Source organism: Lepidothrix coronata, unplaced genomic scaffold (assembly GCF_001604755.1).
Source record: "Lepidothrix coronata isolate B3197 unplaced genomic scaffold, Lepidothrix_coronata-1.0 Scaffold5, whole genome shotgun sequence".
Classification (NCBI taxonomy): domain Eukaryota; kingdom Metazoa; phylum Chordata; class Aves; order Passeriformes; family Pipridae; genus Lepidothrix; species Lepidothrix coronata.
In genome coordinates this window covers 5,195,031-5,219,104 of record NW_016690185.1, presented here as the reverse complement: position 1 = coordinate 5,219,104, position 24,074 = coordinate 5,195,031, and the positions used below count along the sequence as shown (strand labels likewise).

Sequence of the window (24,074 nt, the reverse complement as noted above, 5' to 3'; positions counted from 1 at the left end):
GGCACATCATGGTGATCCAGAAATACAAGGAGAAGGCTCCTCTTGGCTGTGTAAAGCGATCACTTAATCTATTGATCTTTATTACCAACAAGACTTGTAGGTCTTCTGAAAACAAAGAAAAAAATTAGAGTTTGTGACCTTGGTCTCTAAGAGGACAAAGTCCCATGATTGAAACAGCATGTGGCATATCCCCACTACAATATTAAGAGGTGGAAAAGTAATAATTCTACCCAGGAATAGAACTGTGACATGCTTCAGAAGAGCAATAAAGTTGACTCTGATGATTTTTTTTTTTGTAGTGGCCAACAAAGAGTGACTGGTTTTCTCCTGCAAGCACTACGTGCACAGCAGATCTTGTTTACACATGCAACCTGACAGGAACTCTTCCTTCAACCAACTATTTTGTAAGAGTAACAGTAGTTTATGTTACAGGACTGAAAAGCACTTCCTCTTCAACAAGCTTTAAAACTACAGGTAAGCACTCAATGTAGGATAACAAGATTTTAAGACTATTTTCAGGATGCGAATATTAAACATAATATTTTCTAAAATTTAGCAGGCAATTTTCTTATACTAAGAGCCAATAATTCTGCGTGTTTGAAAAAGAATAATACAATATCATACCTTTGAAAGTAATAGGGCGAAAGAAGTGAGGTTTATTTCCAAGTGGAGCAGAGGAAAAGAGTGATGGAAACTGAAATGAAATGCCTATACAGATATGAACTCATTACCGGTGAAAGGCTACATGTGAATAAAAATTTTGAAATTTATCCGTTGCAAAGAGAAGGCCAAAGATACATTCCAGATGGGGATTATTGCTGTAGATCCTCCATCCTTTTGTGCGTCTAAACACCCATGTGCACATCTAATTTTTTTCTGGGCCCGTTAGCCCTTTGTCTTGCTATAAACACATTCTAAAGGTTCTGTTTCTTTCCCTGTTTGGCTTAAGCTGGTGTTCCTAGTAAGCCAGGAGTACCAAAAAGAGCAGAAGACTCTAAAAACTCCATACAGTGGGAAAAGGCTGATGATAATGGAAGCAACCTGACCTACTATATCTTAGAAAGCAGGTAAGCTATGCATGCAGGTACCCTTCCCATAGGTAGCAGCCCAGAAAAAAATCAGGTGTGCAGGAATTTCCAGGTTGGCTGTGATGGGAAGAGTGAAGTATCTATGATGCAGAAGGCCCTTCTCATTGGGATCCCTTTCTTAGATAAACCAAGTAGCCATAATTTCCAGAAATTCCTGGAAAACTTAGAAGAAAATATACACTAGCAATATTTTCAGACCAACTTTGAAATATGGTGATATATTTGGATCTTTGTCAGTGAATTAGAAGATTCAGAGATAATTTCAAATCACAAATTTCAAGTATGTAGTTTGTATTTTTGGCTAAAATATATGTATAAATATCTTAGTGTTCAGAGGACTCATGAAAAGGTCTTATAGCGTTGCCAGAAGTAGAGTATTCCCAATAACATGGGATGACTATTGTTACAACTTGTCTCAGAAGGGGAGGGTAACCCAAGTTCTTATTAATGAATCCCTTGAGGTGTATTGGAGTGAAATGACATTGAATAATCAGTGTTTGCAAACATATGTATGTAGAGTTTATTTTGGAACAATTTTGTTTCAAAGGTGAACAGGTATGTTGCCATTTTGGGTGTTATCATCTATAGTAATATAGAAGTATTAAACCATCTATAGCAATATAGCAATATTAAAGCATAAAGGGGAAGAAAGGATAAAGTTGGAAATATATATATAATCACAGCCCACTGGATCCAGTGATGAAACTTGGTAGTTACAGGTTCCATGTCAGTTGGTTGATGTGGTGGTCTTGGTCCGTTGGGGCTGGGGGAAGCCCCCCCCAAAACTCCAATATTTCATGAGTAAATGTACACTTCCAGCTCAGGTGGGAACACTCTGTACCTCCCCGAGGCAGGGAGTTTTACCATGGATCATGTCACAGGACATGTCACAAGTTTTCCATGCTCCTCCAGAGAGGTTTTCACAGCAGAGTCATCATGTAAAAGGGAGGACGTTGGCATGATAAGAAGAATTTATCCCACCTTGCAGAATTTGTCTCTTCTTAGTCTCTTTCCTTATGTGGAAATCCAGTTTGTAGCTTCAGGTATGCCTGCACCTGGGATAGTTGGACAACAGCACCCACTTATCTGATTTGAAGGTCCTTTCACAGTAGGCATGTTCAGGGAGGGGTAGATTTGCTGGGTGAGCAGTTGTTTCTTTGCAGATTGCAAAAGTCTTTTGGTGATCTTATAATGAGTAAGTCATTAACTGTTTCAGTCTCTGATAACTATATAACTTTTAAAATACTCTGTCATCAAATACAGACTGCCTGGACTATACATGTCACACTAGAGTGCCTGTTCATGCTTATTCCTGCATTGACATTGGAAGGGCTGGGTGGGCAGGTTAGAGTATATTGCTGTGGGCAGTGACTCTGAAACTTCTAATTTTTTGACCATGACTCTGGAGAGATCTGTTTAAAGCAGTCAGAGCAAAGCTTAATTAACCATTATTTAAAAATGAGAAGAGTCCATCTTCTGAGATCTCAGCCACGTCATTGTTTGAAATCACTACTTATGGAAGGAAGTAGTTTGCTAAACTCAGCTATTATTTCTTTCTTCTCAGTTAACTCTCTGCTTATGAAAGCTAAGGACTGACAGCACTCTGGAGCTGGGCACACCTTACCTATATAAGTTTTCACCCAGACATATTTTCCTGGTGCTGTAAGCTTCCTCCGTACAGCTCTGCGAGCATACGGGAGCACTGACCCACATGCTATGAGTCAACAATAATTTTGATATACCAGCAGCCAGTCTGTTTCTGACTTACTGTGGATGGGTAAAGAAAAGTCAGTCTCTTGGCCTGTGTCAGGGCCGTGCATTAGCTGCTGTGTTCTCCAGACTCCAGCTTCTTACTCGTCTCTGGAGTCATGAAGCATCGCTGAGGTGGTCTTTTAATTAAATAAGCTTTTCTCCTTCAGTCTGAATGTGCACATGCTGATGTTTTTGACTGAATTTCACTTTGAGCCTCGTGGCCCTTTTACATTAGGTAGAAAAATGTTAGGTCATTTGCACAGCATTCTAGAAAATATTTGCATACCCCTTTGAAACAACCACTTTTTATCATACAGCTCTAGTAGGGATATTTGTACACCAAGGACATGAAAATATAGTTTTCCTATGTTTTTTTGGTTTAGAAGCATTTGAACTTTTTTCTGCATTAAGGTGTGTTGGGAGAATGATTGACATGCTCATGAAGGTCATTTCACATGATATATCATGGTCTTGCATGACATGAAATGATGTTTCAGATATGGCCTTTCAAGTTTTAATACATGGTCTTCTTTTGCTTTGTGAATAATCAGCTCTGAATTTATTGTGAGCAGTCAATCTCGGTCCAATGGGAAGGTGGCTAACTAAAGAATTGTGTCTTCGCTGCCAATTACTTACTTCCTGTTTAGCTTTTGAAACCTGAGCCACTGAATTACTCTGGGCCTGGGCAATCAAAAAGCTCTAATAGGACAGGAAAAAAATGGTTACTTTTTTCTGAAAGCTAAATAAGAAAATTTTGAAATTGTGGCTGTGAGGCATACACTGAAACAAGTGAAAGTGTGCTGTAGCTTTTTATGTCTAAAATGTTCTAGCATTTAATTTCCAGTGTGAAGATAAAGACATGTGATTCTTAGCATTGCTGAAATGGCACGACACAATTTTTTGCTCTGTAGCCAGAATCTCACAACCAGATTGAGCTTTCATGCAGGCAGAGAGATGATGTAAAAACCATGGAACTGAAGCGAAGAACGGGGGGGGGAGCAGTAAACTGCCCTCATGGCATTAATGACTTATCTGTGTTGTTGTGCTGTGCATGTTTCAGGAAGCAGTCTGGCAACACTAGCAAAATGAAGTTCTTGTGGGAGGTGGTTTACAATGGCTCCTGTGGCAGTATTTGCACATGGAAGGCCAAGAACTTAGAAGGAACTTTCCAGTTCAGAGTAGCAGCTGCAAATGCACTGGGAGTTGGTGAATACAGTGACACAAGCAAGAATATAGTTCTGGGTAAAGGTATGTCTCATACTTTAGTGTTCTTTTATTTATTTTTTTTTAAATTCTAAGTAATCACACCAATTTATGAACAGAGACTTGTGATGTTGCTGCAAAGGTAAAGTAATGTGTCTTGTAGGTAATAAATGGTGACGTTTATATGATGGATCCCAGCTGCTAGTGCTCATGCAGGCTCTTTTGCACAGAACAGTGGGCCTGAAATGTACTTCTGCTCATTTATACCAGTTTGTTTCTGTGGCCCTGCCACTGGTTTATGATATGATTCTTGAAAAAAGGCAAGCTCCCACACTGGGCAAAGATGTGAGAATTACTTCTTTCCTTTGGCCAGAATGTTAGACCTACACTCTGTGGGTGCTTTTGGAAATCCCACCTTGAGTGGTTAAACAGTTCAGTATTTTCTCTTTCTGCATACACTGTAGGTCATCACCACAGAAATGGCCCAGGTCTGGGGGAGAAGGATTAGTCTGACCAAATGCAGACATCCACATACAGTCTACAAGGAGCTTTGTGCAGAGGAAGACATTTACAAAGCAGGCTGCTCAAGGGTTCTCTCAGGTCAGCTCCATAGGGTTGATAGTGTTTGTATATACAGTCATTAACCAATTTTCCTCTTCTATTTAACAGAAGGCACGGGCACCACAGGCACCATCACTACCATTGCTTCTGTGATTGGAGTTGTGCTGAGTTTGGCTGTGGTCTTGCTATTCGTTTTTGGTATGTGGCTAAATTTTTTACATATGCTTGTTTTGCCAGGCTTCAGTAAAAGGCAGTCCAGGAGTTGGGAGATGACTGTCCTCCAGGTTTAAGGAAATGCTGAGCTATTCCTAGGATGGGAGCTGGAAGGAATTTGCATATTCTCATTCTTTGAAGCCCTAAAGATAACCGTTTATATTTTCAGTATCAAGAATAGGATGCAAATTCACTCCATCCTCAGGCATTTCTTGTGTTGATTACCTGCAGGGAGAGCACAGGAATGCTGAGGGAGCTCTGATGTTCATATGTATCCTTATAAAAACTTGTACCTTACAATTCTCAAGTTTGGAACTGCATTTATTCATGCAAGAGTCCCATTATCTTTCTCTTAAGATTTGTTCCTGAAGAAAGGATGCAATGATTACCCTGAGATGTACATGTCCACATCTGATGGTCCTGTCCTCTCACTCCTCTTCCTTTCCCTGGGATGCATCAGCTGCCCTTCAGGCTTGCCACATACAGAAACAGATGCTTGACTGGTTTCTCAGCACAATGAGCTGAGTATGTGTTTTGTGGGGAAAAGTTGGCCGGATGGCTGGTTGGAAATGACTTGCATCCATGAGATGCTTGGGGGCCATGTTGAACTGAATAACAAAAAGTCTGTAGCCTTTCAGCCTGTTTGCACATTGGGATGCTCTCAGAGCGAAATACCTGATCATCTGCTTTTCTGTTCCAGTATGGCACCAAAGATGGAAATCCAGCAAACAAGCCTTGCCTGGACGGATAGTGTTTATCAAGGAAGATAAGGAACTAGCTCAACTCAGAGGGATGTCTGAGACAGTGGGAATAGCCAATGCCTGTTATGCTATACGGTATGTCCTCAGGGCAGATGTATTTTCAGGACAAAAACATGTAAGAGGGCTTCCCTGTACCAGTTTTCATCAGGGCACTCATTCCTGACACCTCAAGGTAGAGTTAAGGGCTGCGTCTGTGCTGCAGGGCAGGTCTGCTCTGAAGGGCGCGCTGACATGTGGTCTCCCTGGCATGGAGCCTGGCCTGGATTGCCCCTAGCCCACCCTTCATGCTCACCCTGGCAAGAAAAGTAAGTGCATGAGGAAGGAAGTTCTGGTGTTTTCCAATAGCTTCCAAAACATCCTGGCCTCAACTAAGCTTCCCTTAAATGTATCTGATGATAGAAATAATACCACCTTCATTTGAAGAAGAATTTTAATAAAATTTCAAACATTTTTAGGTATGAACAAGTGATTAGTATTGCTGTTTTGTAGTACTCTTCCTTCTCAGGCAGAGATTGAATCATTGCCAGCTTTCCCTCGGGACAAACTGAACTTACACAAATTGTTAGGAAGTGGAGCATTTGGAGAAGTGTATGAAGGGACTGCAGTAGATATCCTGGCAGGTGGAAATGGAGAATCCAAAGTAGCAGTCAAGGTAATTGTATCTGTATATTTCTCTGGCAATGGAATGGGATGGGCAGATAGGTTTGTCTTAGAGGTTTTACCTGAGACATGGGTGCTGACAAATCTGGGTACTTCCTTGCAGCATTTCTTGCAAGTCACTTAAAGCTATGCCTATCTCCTTGTAATGATTTCTGGAAAATAATGTATATTTAAGGCCATGTCTATGTATGATTGCTTTACGTAAGTGCTGTGTGATGATGATGGTGATGACCAAAGTGTAACTACGCTTTTGCTTTCTCTTGAGTAGACTTTGAAGAAGGGTGCGACAGACCACGAGAAGAGTGAATTCCTGAAGGAGGCACACTTAATGAGGTAGGGACAGCTCTGCCACTGGGCACCCTTCAAAGCCAGCATCATGTGAAGATGGTGGCCTTCCAGAGGAATGAAAGCAGCACTTTCCTCTAAACAAAGTATTGTGGCACTTTTAGGGTGTTCTCCTGTTTTTGCTAACAAAGTAAATCACTACAAAACTAAAGTTATAAAACAGATTAGCAAAATTTAAAATATATATTGCAAGTTCAGTATGCTCATAACATGAATTTATTTGGGTTTGAACTGGTGTATTTTGGTATCCTTGCTCATCTGAGACTAAGTTAGTTGCTAAAGGCAATCAAACAATATTTGGCTAATCCTGTTCTACCAAAACAGATCAGAACCAGCTGATGCCTTCAAGTTTTAACTTACTGTGAAAATTGTTTCTAAAAAATGTTCATATTTACCACTAGAGGCTGCCACATACCTTTTCTATTGAGGTAGACTTAATGCATCTGTCACCAATGCAAGAACGTCACATAGAAAGGTTTGTGTTTCAGCTGAAAATCTGATTTTCCAGAGTCTCCACAGAAACAAGTAGAAATACAACTGAAGTTTTCAGCTGGTAACATTGGACTAAGAGTGTAGTTTAATTTTCGGACACACCTCGGCACTTTGACTTTTATTTCATGAATGCAGAATTAGAAGCATTTTTAAAAAAAATGAAGGATTTTATATCATGCACAGAAAATATTGTGGTTTTAAATTTGAAATTGGTTTTCACAGCATTCTATTTTTGGTTACATATTTAAAAAAAATCTTGCATTTTTTACCTAACTTTTTCCACATACTGTACCTGAATGGGGTAAAAGGCTTGTGAAAACCGAAATGTAACCATGTCATTAAAACAAAAATTAATTATAAACAGTAGCAGTTGTATGTAAATATCTTATAATCTCTCTTCAGTCTATCTAGCAGTCATAAACCCAGTTAAGGTCTCTTTTCTGTGTAGTATGGAAATTATATGGACCCATAGTTGAAGTCTCTGAAACTTCCCCAATTCTACTTTCTTGTTGCACATAATAATCCAAACCCAGAAATCCTGGGAGAATATATAATTGAAAATTATTGCATTTAAATGTAAACATTAATATGTACACCAATAAAATGAGTCAGAGAAATTAAAAGAATAGAAAAGTTTAAGTATTATACATTTCTAGTAGTCATTAAACAATAACAATAAAAAAGAGATATTTTTATTTTTTATTTTTTAATGTGAAAAATAACAGTTCACACAGGGAGAACTTAATGATTTTTCTTTATGTTCATCTGTAAGGTCTCATAAATGAAATCAAGCATAGAAAGGAAAAATAAGTAGATCTGATTGTTTACAAACCTTGATGTAAGATTTAAAAGAGCAACTTTTATTTTGCTTGCCTTTTTGGATGTTCATTAAAATTTGGATTGTAATGCTATCCATACTGGCCCAGTTAAGCTGAATATAGGACTATTTAGTACTTCTATTATTGCTATGCAGCAGTGGGGAAATTGAGTTGTCTCTATTACAGAAAGTCATTTGTTATTGGTAATTGGTGAGTCATTTGTGTACAGATATATGTAGGAAATCCTTGTCCCATCAGTTGGGAAGTAAGGAATGACAACTCAGTGGAGAAAGGTCTGTATTGGTTGTAAGGAAAATGCCAGGTGCTCCTTCCCCTCTTTTTGTTCCTGAAAGTGCCAAAATTTGTCTGATTGAGAGGTATGTGCTAGGGGCCAGGGGCAACTGTCAAATTCTAAATCACACTTTTTGTTAAAGTTTTGCCCACACCTGAGACTACATGAATTAAAAGAGATTAGAAGGAAAATGTCCCTCTGCTTTATTTGTTTACACTTGTGCATTTGACAGCATTTTGGACACCATCATTTCTCCCAGTAGACTCAAGTTTCTCTGACTGCTGGTGCAAGTGCTTTCACACGGTAGTGAGAAGCAAAACCATTTTCTAAAACAAGAGATGTGATTGTAAAAACACAGGCACTGACAGAAGCAAAAATATTCTTCATTTTTAAAAAGTGCTAGGTCTGAGAGTGCCAATTCCTTTGTGGTAATCTTTGTCCTTTTAGACACACAGAGACAATTACTTGTATACCTATAAGTATTTGTCATGTGTATTTTGTTTCTCTTGAAAATGTACTGTGAAAAACAGTTCCCCTCTGAATTGTGAAAATTATATATTGCACCTTGTGCTTTTACCTTTCTCTGTGTTTTTCTGAATCCTCAGTTCTACTATGAATATAGTAGTAAAAGTAATTTATTAAAATAATATAGATACTTTCAATGTAAAGGTGCCAAATCACATTATTCCTAGAAGAAAATGCCATTTGGCTACCTTTCTTTGTTTCCTGGAAATAGAATGAAATGTGCTTTTTAATATAGGTACATGTATTAGAGTGCCTGTCAAAGACAGTGTAAGCCTGTGTTTTGAAGGGATGTCCCTGAATTCTCTCCATGACTGAGCAAATCCAGGCACTGAATCACGTTGTTCATAGAGGCAGGATTGTAAAGGCCAAACTGCTCATTCATTGCTTACACCTATATACATTTTGTTAGCTATCAACCAGCTGGATTTCTCATCTGTAGTCTTACAGTTGTTTCCTTCTCTTTAGTAAATTTGATCATCCCCACATTCTGAAGTTACTCGGTGTGTGCCTGTTAAATGAACCTCAGTATCTTATACTGGAGCTGATGGAAGGAGGGGATCTACTTAACTATTTACGAGGAGCCAGAAAACAAAAGGTAGGATAAGGAACTGCCCTTTCTCAAAGTCCATGCTGACGTTCAGCTCTTTCTGTACCTGCAAAGTCTGAACTGGTTCTTCCTTAACACCCTGAGACTTCAATATTGAGTGCCAAGCTTGCATTCAGTGGTGCTGTGAAGAAGAGTGGATGTCATTAGATTACTGACCAAAATCATGGTTTAGTCATGAGATGTCTGTTGAATTTCTCTCTGTCAAAATCATAACCAGTCCTTTGAAAAGTGATCATAAATAATGGTGGTCATGTATGTGGTCTACTAGGCATCGTAGGGGTTTTTTGTCTTTAAATAACAGCAGTATCATTAAGGTGTGAGGCATAGTCCAGACATATAAGATACTATCCCCATATCCTCAAATTCTTTAGAAGGAAAGAGAAAAAAATAAAGAATGAATAACTTGAAGTAAATTTTTTCATAGTTAGTATGCAGATTAAGAATGTGGGTGGTAGGACTGTAGGTCAAAACGACTCAACAATGAAATTTTATATCATGATAGCAATTGTACAGTTCATTTACATGATCAGATCAAATCCACAGTCAGTATTGAACTGTACGGAAATGTATATACATGTACTCTACTAGAAATACACCACACTGATTAATACAGCAACAAGAAAACCTGATCTGATAGTGGGAGGAAATTTTCAGGATCCCATTTCTTCCACAGCTCTGAAGGTCCTAGGATATTTTTAGTCCCAAATCAAAGAACAGGATGCATTCACCTTCCTTATAGTGTAGTGATTTGGCAGTTTACCCTGCTCCTAATTAATATTCACTCTATTGACATATAGAGATTTTACACCTCTGCTTCTACTCTTCTGGAAAAATCCTACACATTTCAAATGAGGAAACAATACCATCTTTACATAGGGAGGTTGTCATTCTGAGTTGGTAAAGCTGAAAGGTATGATTAACCTCTGTCTTTCTTTCTTGTAGCTCCAGAACCCTTTACTGACAATGACTGACCTCTTGGATATATGTTTGGATGTTTGCAAAGGCTGTGTCTATTTAGAGAAAATGCATTTTATACACAGGTACAGAACTTACGTTTGTCTTCACAGATTTACCCACAGAGTCGGGACTAATTATCTTAACTGGGAAAACTGCCTAGAAAGATGTCACAATGTAACAGGAAAGGGGAGAGCACCGGAGTAAAATCTAATGTTACACTTTTCTGCTAAATATCATCTGCAGTTCTCTCTCAAAATGCTGGGCTACTCTAAGATCTGAATCCAGGGCTTACTGACCCTTGGCAAGAATCATACCCTGTGCAACAGAGAGAAGGGCAAGTGGAGAGATCCAATTTACTGTTCTCATCTGCCTAATGGGTAGCTTTAGAGGACACAGACTTTTCTCAGAGAAGTACAGGGAAAAGATGAGAACCAACAGGTACAACTTACAGTGAAGGATATTAGATAATGTTGTTCACAATGCAAGATCAACAACTGAAACAGATTGTCCAGAGGGGTTGCATCATCTCCAGTCTTGAAGATATGCCAAACTAAACTAAGTGAGGTCCGAAGTCCCATGATCCAACCTTGAGGTTGGCATGGCTCTGAAGAGAGGGTTGAACCACGTGACTTACAGACCTGAGTTATTCTGCAACGCAAATTCCATCCTCTTTTTTTCTGCCTTACAAATCAGGGACCTGGCTGCTCGCAACTGCCTTGTGTCTGAGAAGGAATATGAGAGCTCCTCCCGGATAGTAAAGATTGGTGATTTTGGGCTTGCCAGAGATGTCTACAAAAATGATTATTACAGGAAAAGAGGAGAAGGCCTACTCCCTGTCAGATGGATGGCTCCTGAAAGCCTTATTGATGGTGTCTTTACAAATCATTCTGATGTCTGGTGAGTTACAGCAGCTACACAATTGTGGGAATAATATTAAATCCCACAACAAGAAAATATTAGTTCGTAGGAGGAATTACAAGGTTGTATATTTCCATCTCTAATAATATTTAGGCTAAGACATATTTCCTCCTAAGTGATATTTTAATGGGCTAATGAAAAGTTTGGCACCACAAATATATGATATATATATTATGGGTATATTTCTTTATGCTTTGAGCTCTAACTTTGGATTCTGGATTCAAAGTCATGAATGTCACTTATGTCACTTAAACAATTTTGTACTAGGCCCACAATGTGGTTTTTACTTGATCGGACAGTGAATCGACTGCCTGCATGCTGTTCCATTTTGTTTTCCATTAGGTTTATTGGCACTTCATTCCTACAGCCAAATACCCTTACCATTTTACCCTCTTCAACTGACTTCTTTATTTTGAAGATCAACTTTCTCAGTGTCATCAGGGGAAGGTCAAAGCACTTTGCTATGGAGGTTTACCTAAAGTGTGTATTTCAGTAACTTTGAGTGTATGGTGAAGAAGCAGAGACCCACTGTCAGAGACATGAAAAAAAACCCCAAATAAAACCAGATCCACAAAACCTGAGATTCACACTAGCTTAGATTTCGTGGCCACAGGTACTCAGGTGGGTTGTACCCACCAGTCTTGTCCAAGTCCTCAGCCCCTGCACCAATCCATTTGACTGCCACTCTTGCACTTATCTAAGCAAGTGGTTTAGTGCTCTGTGCCAAACCAAATGAGGTGCTGATTGCTCCATGAGTGGGGCTTAGGAGAACTTGTCTCTCTCCATTTAAAACGTCACCTCTAGAGATTTCTAAACACTTGTTTAAGTGAGGACATGCTCAGTCAGGCAGTGTTGCCCAGGGAAGATGTGGGTACTCAGTGTCTTCTGAGCTGCATCTCACTGAGTCTGGGAAAGTGTGTCGGTTCTACACATCTATTTTAGCTGTTCCAGAGACTGGCTTAGGGACAACAACAAATTAAGACTTCTAACTTAATTTTTCTGAGTCTTATTCTTAGGTTAGGCATATTTTAGCTGTTAATAAGGAGATTATTCATGATGACTATGGCTATTAATTTTTCTTTCCTTTTTTTTTTTTTATTTCTTGGTGGTGCTTTTTAGGGCTTTTGGAATACTAGTGTGGGAAACATTAACTTTGGGTCAACAGCCATATCCCGGTTTGTCCAATACAGAAGTTTTACACCATGTACGATCAGGAGGAAGGCTGGAGTCTCCAAACAATTGTCCTGATGACCTGTAAGTTAATTTTGTTTAAATGTTGTTGATAATATTTATAAGAAACAAGAGACCTGTTGCCAGTCATACCCACGAAGAGCTCAACATCGTTCCTTTTTGTTTCCAATAAAACAGCTAGCTCTGGTAGCTGCCAACCTCCCGTTAATTCATCCAGCAGTGCAGCCTGTGAACAAGAATATAAGTGTTGAAGTTGAATGGCGAATATTGGTCTTTTAAATAGAGTTTCAGGGACAATATAAAGTCAGTCTTGGGCATGAATCTGGTAGTAATGTGAGAACAGCCTGGGAGTACCTGATGGTATTGGTTAAAAGTTAAGATGGCTTCAAAAAGAATTTACTGGTTTAGTAACAGTAGATATAACTGGCTTTCTCAATGGTAGATGCAGGAATTAGGCTAATATTAGAATATATGTGAAAAATAACCTGCGCTTTCTTTATAGATAGAACTCTTGCAAAAACCAATAAGAAAAGCCGAAGCAGTACAGGAAAAGGGAGGTCTGCAATTCTGCTTAGTCTTTAGCTGGGCTGGATAAATAAAGCATTGAATTTCTATTTGTCTCTTGAGTACAAAATTCAGGTTTAATTCCAAAATTCTTGCAATTAAAAGAATAAAATAAATACATCTAGTGGATCAAACCCATACTGACGAGAAATGTGTAAAGGAGGAAGCTGAATGTGAACTCAACAATCACTCAATATTGTCTAATTTCATTTCTCAATTTCTTTATTACCCACTCTGTCCCAACAATGCATGTGACAGCTGGTCCTACAAATAGGAGAGGCTACTGAACAATTCTTACTTCTGAGGCTGAGGAAAAGGCTTGAGAATAATTCTGTGATTGGAAAACCAGTATTTCTCTGATAGATTTCACAGTCAATTACCATGCTCTGAATTCCAAAAAAGATGATTATTTATCATTTTGTAGATATAGCTGAAACATCATAGTAGCAATTAATAAAACCCAAATCAAACCAAAACAACCAAAACACCAAACCAAACCAAAGAAAACCAAAACCTCCCAAGCTTTAGCACTTGGAGGAACTGGAAAACTGAAGAGATTAGAATTTTAAGAACAGAGGGAAAACTGGAAGTCACAGAACAAATGAGAGCCCAAAGCCATTTTATTTTTGAGATCTTCTGAAAAAGGTTTCCTCAAAAAATTTCTGACAGCTCTCCTGCGAATAAAAAAAGGATAGGAGGCAGCTATATCCCTGTACTAATCTGACATTCAAGCTTAAGCAAAGGCTCATAAGTTGCCTTAAAACAAGTGACCAAATCTTAAGAAAACTTTGCTTGAAGTAATTTTTAAGGTGCCAGATCTTGAACTTAGCATAGCATAGGGCTTAAATACTGGTCTGCCTGTTGTAACTTGTAGGATCAATGCCTAATAGTGGGAAAGCCAAGGAGCTGATGAGCTTAGGCTCTTGTACCATCTTTTATCTCATTTGGTGAACACTCAGCACCTGCATGCAGCTTCTGTCAGTAGCATAAATAGCTTTTTGCTGCTTTCCTAGGTCATTAATGGCATGCTGGGATTCTTGACATTCCTGTTTCCCTCCCTGAGGTTTTGAACCTGCATCAGGACACCAGCCATCAGTAATTCTCTCCTTGGCACTTTGGCTTGCTCATTGTCATTTGACAAAACAAACCATCACTGACAGGAAAAGAGTTCAAAGGCCAAAGTACTTCAGCTGAGAAGTGTTTAGGAATCTGTGGTAGGCTTACACTGCAAGTGCAAGTAGGGCTGGCACAGAAACTTTGGGGTGAAAAAGCACTAAGAAAGTGGGATTGGGATTTTTTTTGGCAGGGTGAGAAATTCTCTCCCTTACCTCCACAAGATTTTGCTCCAGGGACTAATCATCTACTCTTCCCCAAAGAAGTGTGGATAGGTAAAGCTTGGTAATGAATTGGGAAAAGGGGCTTGGGGACCTATAAATGATACTCGTTTATTGAAATATGAATTAGATCTATGAATGGAGCTACATTTGCAGTCAGATCCACATCTGGTACAATCATTTGAGTGTGAGACTTGCATGCAAGAGAATGCCAAGGTTCGGACTGATCTGAGCTAACATAGATCCTCAGTCTGTGGATTACAGTCAAGAGAATTTGTACGAGCACCATACCACTCGCTGACCTGATTTTGCAGTTTCACAAAATGCTCAGTCCCGTGTAAGTTTACACAACTGACTTCGATGAAGAAATTTTAGTTTGGTAACTAAAAGCTTTTTGCTATTTGTCTCTGGGAATGGCCCCCTGGAGGGACTAAGAGAATGAGAGAGAAGAAGGCCTTGATCAGAATGCATCAGATGAAAGCAGAGACTCTTTTTCATTGTAACAACTTTTTCTAAGAAAATCCCACATTGATTATATTTTCCATTTCATGAGAGAAAAAACTGGTAATTCTGCCCTGTAGCTTCTGTGCTCTGTAGCACATTTCAAGAATTGTTCACTTTCAGCTTCCAGGACTGGATACTGAGTATTAGTTATTTTTTTTTTCCAGGCCCTTGAAATTTAATTTGCCCCATGTAAGCAGCTCTATTGGACATATGGTTGTCAGTTGTTGCACCCAGATAAAACACAGGTGTGAAGTGTAGGTGTGTAGGTTTACATCTAGGTGTAAAGGCTAGTTCTTAAACCTAACATAGACCTTTAGCTGATGTTGTGTTTGGAACTGTTATTTTGCACTTTTTCCTGAAAGGCTTTCCCTATAAAGTAGGGGAATCCTCCTAGTCTCTTTCTTATGCTAAAATGATGCACTGTTTGCCAACATATGTTTGGATCCCCAAATATATAGGAATATGTACAGGATAAAAGCTATTGTTTATAAGCAACTTGGCATATTTACCTGGCTTTCACCGTCTCGATTGACCTTGTGCTGATGCATTTCTGAGCTAGTGGAAGTTTATGTTGTGTGACTTAAAGCTTTCAATATCATAGCATGACTTGAAAGCTAAATATCGTGCCACAAATAGCTGTACATGCAAAATTTGCAAATATATTTTGAGACAGCATGGAAGTTTTTGTCATTAGAAACCTAAGGCCTACCTGAATTAAATACTTGGTGAAAAATACCAGTTCTATCTGGTATCGATATTTTAAGACAACTAACAAGTAATTTAATTTAGTAAATAAAAATATGAAATGTAATTAAAAAGAGAAAATTACAGTACTGAATGTTTCAGCAACAATTAATATCACCACTCCATAGCAAAACTGAACTGCTTTATAAAGCACATTGTCCAATAAAAAATTAGTTACTTATAAAGACAGTGATTGGTCATAGGAATACAAAAATATTCAGAATCTACACTCATGATGTTCTTGTTTCATAAATTAAAAGAAGGTAGATTTAGATTGTATATAAGGAAGAATTTTTTTATGATAAGAGTGGTGAAAGACTGAAACAAGTTGCCCAGAGAAGTTGTGGATATACCATCCCTGGAGCTGTTCAAGGCCAGGCTGGATGGGGCTTTGAACAACCTGGTCTAGTGGAAGATGTCCCTGCACACAGCTGGCAGGTTGGACTAGATCATCCTTGAAGGTCCCTTCTAACCCAAAACATTCTATGAGTCTATGACTTATGTATCATTTCCTGTTTCCTTCTTCTTCTGCTGGCTTATGGCTAGCTGTTTCTTCCTTTCAGTTGAAGGAGCGGTGTACTCCATCAGCTCTTTTACTTCACTGCTACACCTTCCACAGGGCTCTGCTCATGAGAGCCCAGGTGCTAACCTGGTGGAGCACAGCACCTGAATTCATGTATTTTGCTCGGATATCCTACCAACAATCACAACCAGAAAGCAGATGGTTTGGCTTCCAGCATCCAAGGCTGGAATTTAGTGTGACAGACATTTTGCAGACAGCAGAAGGAAAACCAATTCTTTAACCTCATTTTGAGTCCTATTCAGTACTTTTCATTCTATATTTCCAGTGTCATCAATAACCAGTACACCTGAAAGCAAGCAGATGAAGTGATTCAGAGTGTTATGAAGTCACTACCATTTACTAGATTCTTAAAATGGATTTGCAAAATTTCATGGGATCATTTTCAAAAAACAGAATCACTCTGTTCAACTTGGAAACCACTAGATACAGGTCAATGAAAAATGGTTCTGAAACAATTTTTCTACTCACATTATCATCCAACACTAATAGTTTAATGAAAAATATCATTGAAAAATCAGAAGTCAAGAGATTTTTCCCAGCTGTCACTAAGGGTGAAGGACAGCAGTTATCTTTTTAAGATGGATAAGCAAGGATCTGAGCAAGCCAATTCATTTCACATAACAGAGTAATGCCTGGTATCACATAGCAGTAGGTTTGGGAGCGTGTTTGTCAGGGGAGGGTTTGAACTTAGGGCTTAGAGGTAAATGCTCCACATTCCATGAGCAGCTTCCTGAACAGGCCTTTCACTGGCTGCTTTCTGGTTTTGAGACTCTAAGACCTCTTTCCACTCCTAACACTTAGCATGTCCAGGTGTTGGCTGTGTTTTGGTTTTCAGCCTGTCTCCCACTGGCTTTTGTAGGATTTGGTTCCTTGACTAAGGAATAAAAACCAGCCCTATCCTTTATACAAACAGGAGGTAAAGTTTTCCACTGAATGGTAGAGATAGTGTTGTACAAGGTGGGCTAGAATCCCTGCACCCAGAGGAAATTTATACCATTTTTGCCTTTGATGGGAAAACTTACTCCACTTTGTTTTGGTCTGGAGGCAGAAATCTAAATTAACACTCTCTGTGCTGGAGGGTTTGCCTTGAACTTCCTCTAAATTTGAGTTGAAGGAGGATTAAATAAATTGAAAACTTCAGGTTCATTTCTGGATTTACGCTTTTTTTTTTTTTTCTGTGAGAGAATTTCCTCCTTCTCTGCTTCCTTAGAAAATATTTCTGGCTTCTTCAGTGAGAATAGATGTTAATGGCAAGTGTGGTTTTTAGTGGTGGTGGGTTTTTTTGTGTTTTGTTGTTGTTGTTGGTTGGTTGTTGTTTTTATGTCATAGCTGCTCCCAATATCAGAAATATCCATCTTTGAAAAATTAAAAGGATTTAAGGTGAGTATTCCTGACATCTGATCTTTAATTTGTTTTTCCTTTCCTCAGCAGCTGATGATAATCTTTGTACCACATAGAAAGTTTTCAGGCCAAGCTTGCTTCTCAGATGTTTAATGGTAAGTGTTGAGATGAATAATTCTATTATCGTTAACGTTTGCATTGTAAATTTTTCTTTTTCAGATGTGATTTAGTGACAAGATGCTGGTCCCAAGAACCTCACAACAGACCTACTTTCTCTTATATTCATGCCAAACTGCAAGAGATAAGACACTGTCAACTGTCCTTCACCCACTACCTTGAAGAAAAAGAGGCATCAACTGGAGTCATCAACCAAGCTTTTGAAGGTGAGTCTGGGCCAGCACCTGTTCTTGTGGCCTCTTCCCTGTGAGCAAAGTGGAATTCAGCAGTGCTTTTCATTGCATTTGTCACTGTCTCAAATTCTTTGCCTGTAAAATGGAAACAGCAAAGACTTACCTTGATCATAATGAACTTGTAAGGATTCATTAGGTGCCACTAGGTACAATGCATTAGATAAAGCATGTATAAAATTACCAAGCAAAAAGGCCCAAATGAGGTTGCAATTGAGCCTGACTTACAGGGACATCCAGCTTGCATCTAAATTTTTGATATTTCACAACCCTGTTCCACTAAAGTAAATGTTTAAGTTCCTTGTACAGCCGGGAGAGCCTTAGAAGGCTTCTGTGTGGAAATCTGTTTCAATTTCAAAGGCATCTACACCCTCTCCATCTGGTAAACATAGCTGTTAGACACGTACTATAGGGCTACTGATTCGGTAGTCTCCTGAAAGTGAGGCATAATTTAGGTTCCCAAGTATGGCAGCCTTTATCCAAGCCCAACCTGTGATAGAGTCAGGTCTTCCCTGTGCTCTGCACACTGTGAATGAGCAAGCTAGGTGATGTTAGGGAAGACACACTTAAGATATGGGAAACGACAAAGCCCATTATGTAAGAACATTATTCATGTTGTGAAGTCAGGAATTAAAAAAAATAAGTGGTGCTAAATTTGAAGCTGTCTATGCAACTGTGATTTAAATCACCTAAATATGGAAATGAATGTCCTGACTAGACCAGAACAACAATCTCTTCACGTTCTGCAGTAATTCCTAACTAACTAAATATTGAGAAAGTGACAAATATTAGCAAACAATGAATCTGAATCTGCAAAAAGAAAGTTTTTATCAGTTGAAATATTTCACTTTTGTTTCACAGATCTCTTTTTTTTTTTCATTTGATCTGTTTTCTTTCTATGGTTTTCTAAAGAAAAATATTGAATGGCAAAGGAGGTAATTTCCATTCCAAGAAATGGAAAAAAACCCCAAACCTGTCTGTTTCTAAAATATCTAAAGACTTTGTTTTGGTGGGAATTTTTGTGGGTTTTTCTTTTTCCCCCTTCAAAAATTGTTGTTGAACTAGGAACTCGCCCTGCTTCACAAACAGTTTTGACTCTTCAGTATTTTGTCTTTTCTTAAAAACTTCCTGATCCATCACACTACTCAATTACACAATTACATAGACATTTTTCTACAGGAGACTACCTGTTTTCAATTCACTGGCATTGTCCAGTGCTCACTTAATGCTAGTCTATTTGATATTTTGCTAATCTTTATCATTTTGTGTAGCTTTATAAATGCCCGTTTATGCCCATCTTGATTTCTCTGTATGTCAGATCCAGTCTGTGCATGACATGTTTACATGTCATTGCAAGACTAAAATCTTTATAAAGACGTGATGGGACCAAAGTAAGCCAGCACTGATAACCTATCATTTCATGCTTTTTTAACAGCTGATTTTTCACCCTTAGGCTATAATGAAAAGCTTTGTTTATTTGCATACATTGGAATTCCTTAGTTTCTTTAAGGGTATCTTTGTTCTGAATAGTGGCATTCAGGAAAGAGATACTTAGTCTGGCACAAATCTAAGCCTGGCATTAGTTCAGGAAAGGAGTACAGCCAATCAATTAGGCACTATGCCCAAGCTAATAGCCTTTAGCTAATAGACTTTATCTCACCTACATGCAGCTGTCTACAAGCTAGAAGTCTCATCTAAGATACTCTTCTAGATAGCTCTGTAGTCAGAAGTAGAAACAGATATCTCCAGAAAGTGATAACTCCTATGTTTTAGACATGTATCCTAGCATGAAAGGAGTCACCTTTTGCTTTATTCTTCACTAATGATGACTGGTGTCTAGGTGACTTGCTATATTCATGGAGTGAATACAAAGAGTCACAGGGTGGGTAAGATTGGAAGAGACCACTGGAAGTCATCTAGTCCAACATCACTGCTCAAGCAGGGTCCCTTAAACACGTTACTCAGGATCATGTCCAAAATACAACATCTCAGATACAGTATCTCAGCCTAGATGTTTAATATTCAGATGGCTACAGGAACACAACATTCACTGGGTATGGGGTTGTACTGATTCAACTGCTCACACCTACTCTTGAGCTACTGTGGCTTCTAGATAAGACATCCCTGTGCTGTGTTCCCTAGCTCCACAGGTGACAGAGACATCAAAACTAAGGGAGTTAAGAAATTCTTGTGGCATTACATCAATATCTGTTAAAATCTTTAGCAAGGCTGAAAATTCTAAAGAGAAGCCTACCCTTTTGCTGCTTAGAATTGGGGAAAGGGGCTGGAACATAGGTTGCTGTCCTTTTGGTGAAGCAGGTGGCACAGATGTAACATGAAAGAATTTTAGTTTCAGTCTCTGCAAATCTCTGTTTAACATGTGTCAACTAAGCATGATCTTTCCCTTGCTGTTAACTTGCTCAATCTCGGTAAATAATTGCTTTCAATGGGATGACAAATATATATTCTTAATGTAAAAAACATTAATTTGCCAAGATTTCAGGTTCTGCCACACAGCAGAGATCACAGAGAAAAAGCCATTGCTTTGTTTGTTTGCCAGGAACAGAAGCAGTATTCTTAGAAATGACCAAGTTGTTGCAAAGGGAAATATGGATCGAGGCTTCCATGAAAAGTTTCACTTTAAATTATAAAAAATTGATAAAATTAGTTTACTGCAGAAAATGTTGTTGTATAATGGACTTTCAGGGTTGTCCTAATAATAGTAGTACTCCATAATGTATGTTGTATTCAGGAAAACTGTTGATGGTGGTCACTTTTAAAATCAGACTCCATTAAGTCTGTTTACAGTAACTTAGTTGGTAAAATCAGGCCCACTCCAGTAAGCAGGGTAATTCAGTGTAGGCAGAGCTTTGGCTCTCAGAGGTCATGCTTGGCACACTCCCTCCCAGAGCCTTAGACTTTTCACCACTAGCTGCTGTGTTTCTTCTTCTGGCTTTCCCCCATTCTTCCCTTTGCTGTGTACTTGACTGAAGGCCTAGAGTCCTGGTGATGTCTTAATGTTGTTGAATTACCTGATCAGGGAGATGTGCATGTCAGTTTTCTGTAGCTGTCCAGCCTTAAATTAATTCAACAGGTTTTCTGCCTGCAGTGTAAATCTCATGCAGTGGAGTTCAGAGAAATGTGGACTCCAGAAGCAAGACTGATTTAAGCAAGAAAAGGCCACTCAGATTCTAGCTAAGCTTCCAGACTAAAATGCATGCTCCATTATGACCCTGTCGAAAACAGTTTAGGGCTTGGAATATGTCTTAGTTTGTAATTTGTAAAATATTGTATAATAAGTAAGTGATTTTAAAAATTTGCACTAATTTTTAGCTGGAACTAAGTGAAGTACTTGTGTTTGTAGTAGTAATAGAAAGATGAGAGGTAAAACAAATCCAAAAGACTATTCCATGATGGATTGTCCTGGACAACATTTTCCAAAAATGTTACACGGTCATTGGCCTTTGTGTGTAATGAAACTCCTATCATGAGCCTCCTGCCAAGAAATGTTTGCTCTCACCAGGTGACCTGGTTCCAAAAGAAAGAGACAAATGTCAAGCAAAGTGAAACAACATGCCTCAAAATAACTGTGATACTTAGCCTTACATGGAATCATACATCTTTCAAACCGCCTTGAGTCTTTCCTGCTTGTAGGTAGCCACACCTTTAACAGATCCATACATGCTGTCAGTGCTTTTCATAGGTGGAAGAGCTGAGAAGCACTAGATTTTCTCAATAATCTTAATGCCAGTGCAATATGACTCACAGATGGCAAGTGTGGGTGAACTAATACAGACAGTATGTTAGTGGTCTGGGCAGCACTCTAACAGGATAGCATGGGGATGGCAAAAGAGACACATGCTGTGCTATTGCAAGAGTCACCCTTCTAAAGCAGGTGTCAAGTGTCAATAAATACGCCTGAGCAATACCAGCACCTCCTGGCACTGCTGCTTTGGAAGGGAGGGAAGGAAATGCAGGACCAGGGTCTGCCAGTCTAGAGTTTTTCCTTCTAGCTCTTACAGGCTTTCCCAGGACATTAATTGTGGGTTTAAAGTAGCAGTAATGATATTTATTTGAGTGAGGGCAGCACTAACCAGCTGAGTACTGAGACACCAGTGGGTTTTGAATTCAATGGGACTTTACTGAGCAGAGGCCCTGTCACCAGGGCCTTTCATTGCTGAAAGATAGTCTGTTCTTCCCCCATTTACAAGAGGTGCAGTGTGCTAGAAGGATGGCTCTGCATTGCTGTAAAAATAACTGGACCATCTATTTTCAGACATAAGTTTTTACATTTACACATATAAGACAGCACTGTATTTTTTCAGGTCCCAAGAGTGTCTCTTTACAGACAGAAACACCTGTTTGATTTGGCAAACATTTTTGCCGACATCAGACAACTGGGCATTAAGCAGCTGGAGCGACTCCTTGCCTTTATGACCCAGGAGGACTATTCTTATCAGGGCTGCTCCCCATAATCCCTTTTGGTCCTATATGGAAAAAATGTCTAATTGCTCAGAAAAAGTAGCTCCTGTGGTGAGAGAAGATGCAGGACAGTTGGATGAAATCCAGGGTAAAAGACTAAAGACTAAAAGGAAACACATTTGGCCTCAAAATGATTTTTAAACAATTTTAAATGATTTTTAAATCCCTAAGCTGGAGATGTTGCTTGAAAAATGTGGGAAGATAAAAGAGTTAGAATTTTGTAATGTTTCCTTTTTTTTTCTGTTTTTCTTTACAAAGCCAGTAACTTGGTGTATTTATTCTTTCAGCAGTTCAGGTACTTTCTAAAACTGTCACGTGTACTTTTTTAAAATCTCTGTACAAAACTTTGCACTGAGGGGATTTGATATTAAAATATAGAATCAGTGATTTCATCATTAATTATATGTTGCACTCTCTGCTGACTGAGTAGCTCCTGTTTTCTGTTCCCCATGTAAGAGTCATCAGTTTATTTTCCTAAACCCAACTGCCTTTTAAAAACTGTTCCACACAACTCTCTGAACGTAAAGTAATCACTTGGGCTTCCGTAATCACGGAAGCTTCTCTAAAGCAGATGTGTTGATAAGAGACATTTTTAAAACCTTGTATCTAGTCTCCTTTGTATTTTTCTGAAATTCAATAATCCTCTCCCCACTTACCTTAGTGAGTGGCTGACCCAAAGCCAGCAGAGGTCAGAGAAAAGGCTTCTTCTAAAAGAGTGAGCGGTTACAACACTGCAGGAAAAGGGGGACTTGATGGTGTGATATCTTTTTTGTACTCTAGATAAATGCTGTTTGATTCCAGAGGATGCATGTGAGCCATATGATGCTGCAAGTAAAGTCATGCTAATACTTTGCCTTGAACTGATGGAAAAAAAATCACGTGATATAATGTTATAAGAGCTGACATCTGTGTAGACAGATGTGGATAGGTATAAGGAACTAAAACATAAGCACTGCATTCACGCTATCTGTCTAGACTGTTTGATAGTCAGCAGAGAGTTGTAGACACATTCAGAGGATGTTAATGCATTAAGGCAAGGATGCAAAATAAGCATCTCCACAAAGCAATTCATTCCTCCTTTCTCTCTCTGTTGACTGCAAAGACAGCCTAGGCAAGGAGCTTAAATTGGGCACGTAAGATATGGGTCCTCAAAACTTGGTAAAACGAATCCTGCTTTGTGACCTGGAGAAGGAGAGTGCTTTCCTATTTGTATAGCCTTATTGCATTGCAACAAATGTGGAATTGGTCTTTTTTGTTGCTTTTATATTATTAATTATAATAAACTAGAAAAGAATCATGTTTATATCTGTAATTCCTCAGACAGCTTCTTTGCACACAGAGATTTCAGTTCACAGATCTCTAAAAAACCTATTAAAATAAAAAGAAAGACAAGCAGTCAATGCTCCAAGGAGATTAGAGCTGAGGAAATGCAGGATGAACAAAATTCTCACTTTTAACACATTCAAAGTCTGACAGAATAGCGAAGCTCTGTGAGTCATCCTCAAACCATGCAAGATCATATGCTTCATTAGACAGGAAACACAGATATATCTCCACTGATATATAATACAGAGCGGAGTATTAAAACGGATATATATTTGTTCTATTTATATTCTTACTGGCAATGTGCAGAAATTGAAACACAGCACCTCCAGCTCCAGGTGGCCATCAGGTACCAGGAAAATATTCTCTACACAGGAACTATCTCCTTGGGATAACCAACACAGCTGAG

General features: G+C 38.8%; 1 protein-coding gene across 2 annotated transcripts in view; it reads left to right on the top strand.

The window, feature by feature from the left end:
* The window catches only part of ROS1 (ROS proto-oncogene 1, receptor tyrosine kinase), a 73,143-nt gene that overhangs the window by 45,190 nt on the left and 3,879 nt on the right, over positions 1 to 24,074 (top strand). For both annotated transcript variants that reach the window (XM_017829179.1, XM_017829170.1), the window contains 12 exons: positions 300 to 474; positions 950 to 1,067; positions 3,901 to 4,088; positions 4,713 to 4,802; positions 5,518 to 5,653; positions 6,068 to 6,230; positions 6,507 to 6,571; positions 9,176 to 9,305; positions 10,260 to 10,357; positions 10,968 to 11,171; positions 12,312 to 12,446; positions 17,673 to 17,836. In XM_017829179.1, coding sequence (XP_017684668.1) covers positions 300 to 474; positions 950 to 1,067; positions 3,901 to 4,088; positions 4,713 to 4,802; positions 5,518 to 5,653; positions 6,068 to 6,230; positions 6,507 to 6,571; positions 9,176 to 9,305; positions 10,260 to 10,357; positions 10,968 to 11,171; positions 12,312 to 12,446; positions 17,673 to 17,836 — 1,666 coding nt within the window. The remainder of the gene's footprint in view (positions 1 to 299; positions 475 to 949; positions 1,068 to 3,900; positions 4,089 to 4,712; positions 4,803 to 5,517; positions 5,654 to 6,067; positions 6,231 to 6,506; positions 6,572 to 9,175; positions 9,306 to 10,259; positions 10,358 to 10,967; positions 11,172 to 12,311; positions 12,447 to 17,672; positions 17,837 to 24,074) is intronic.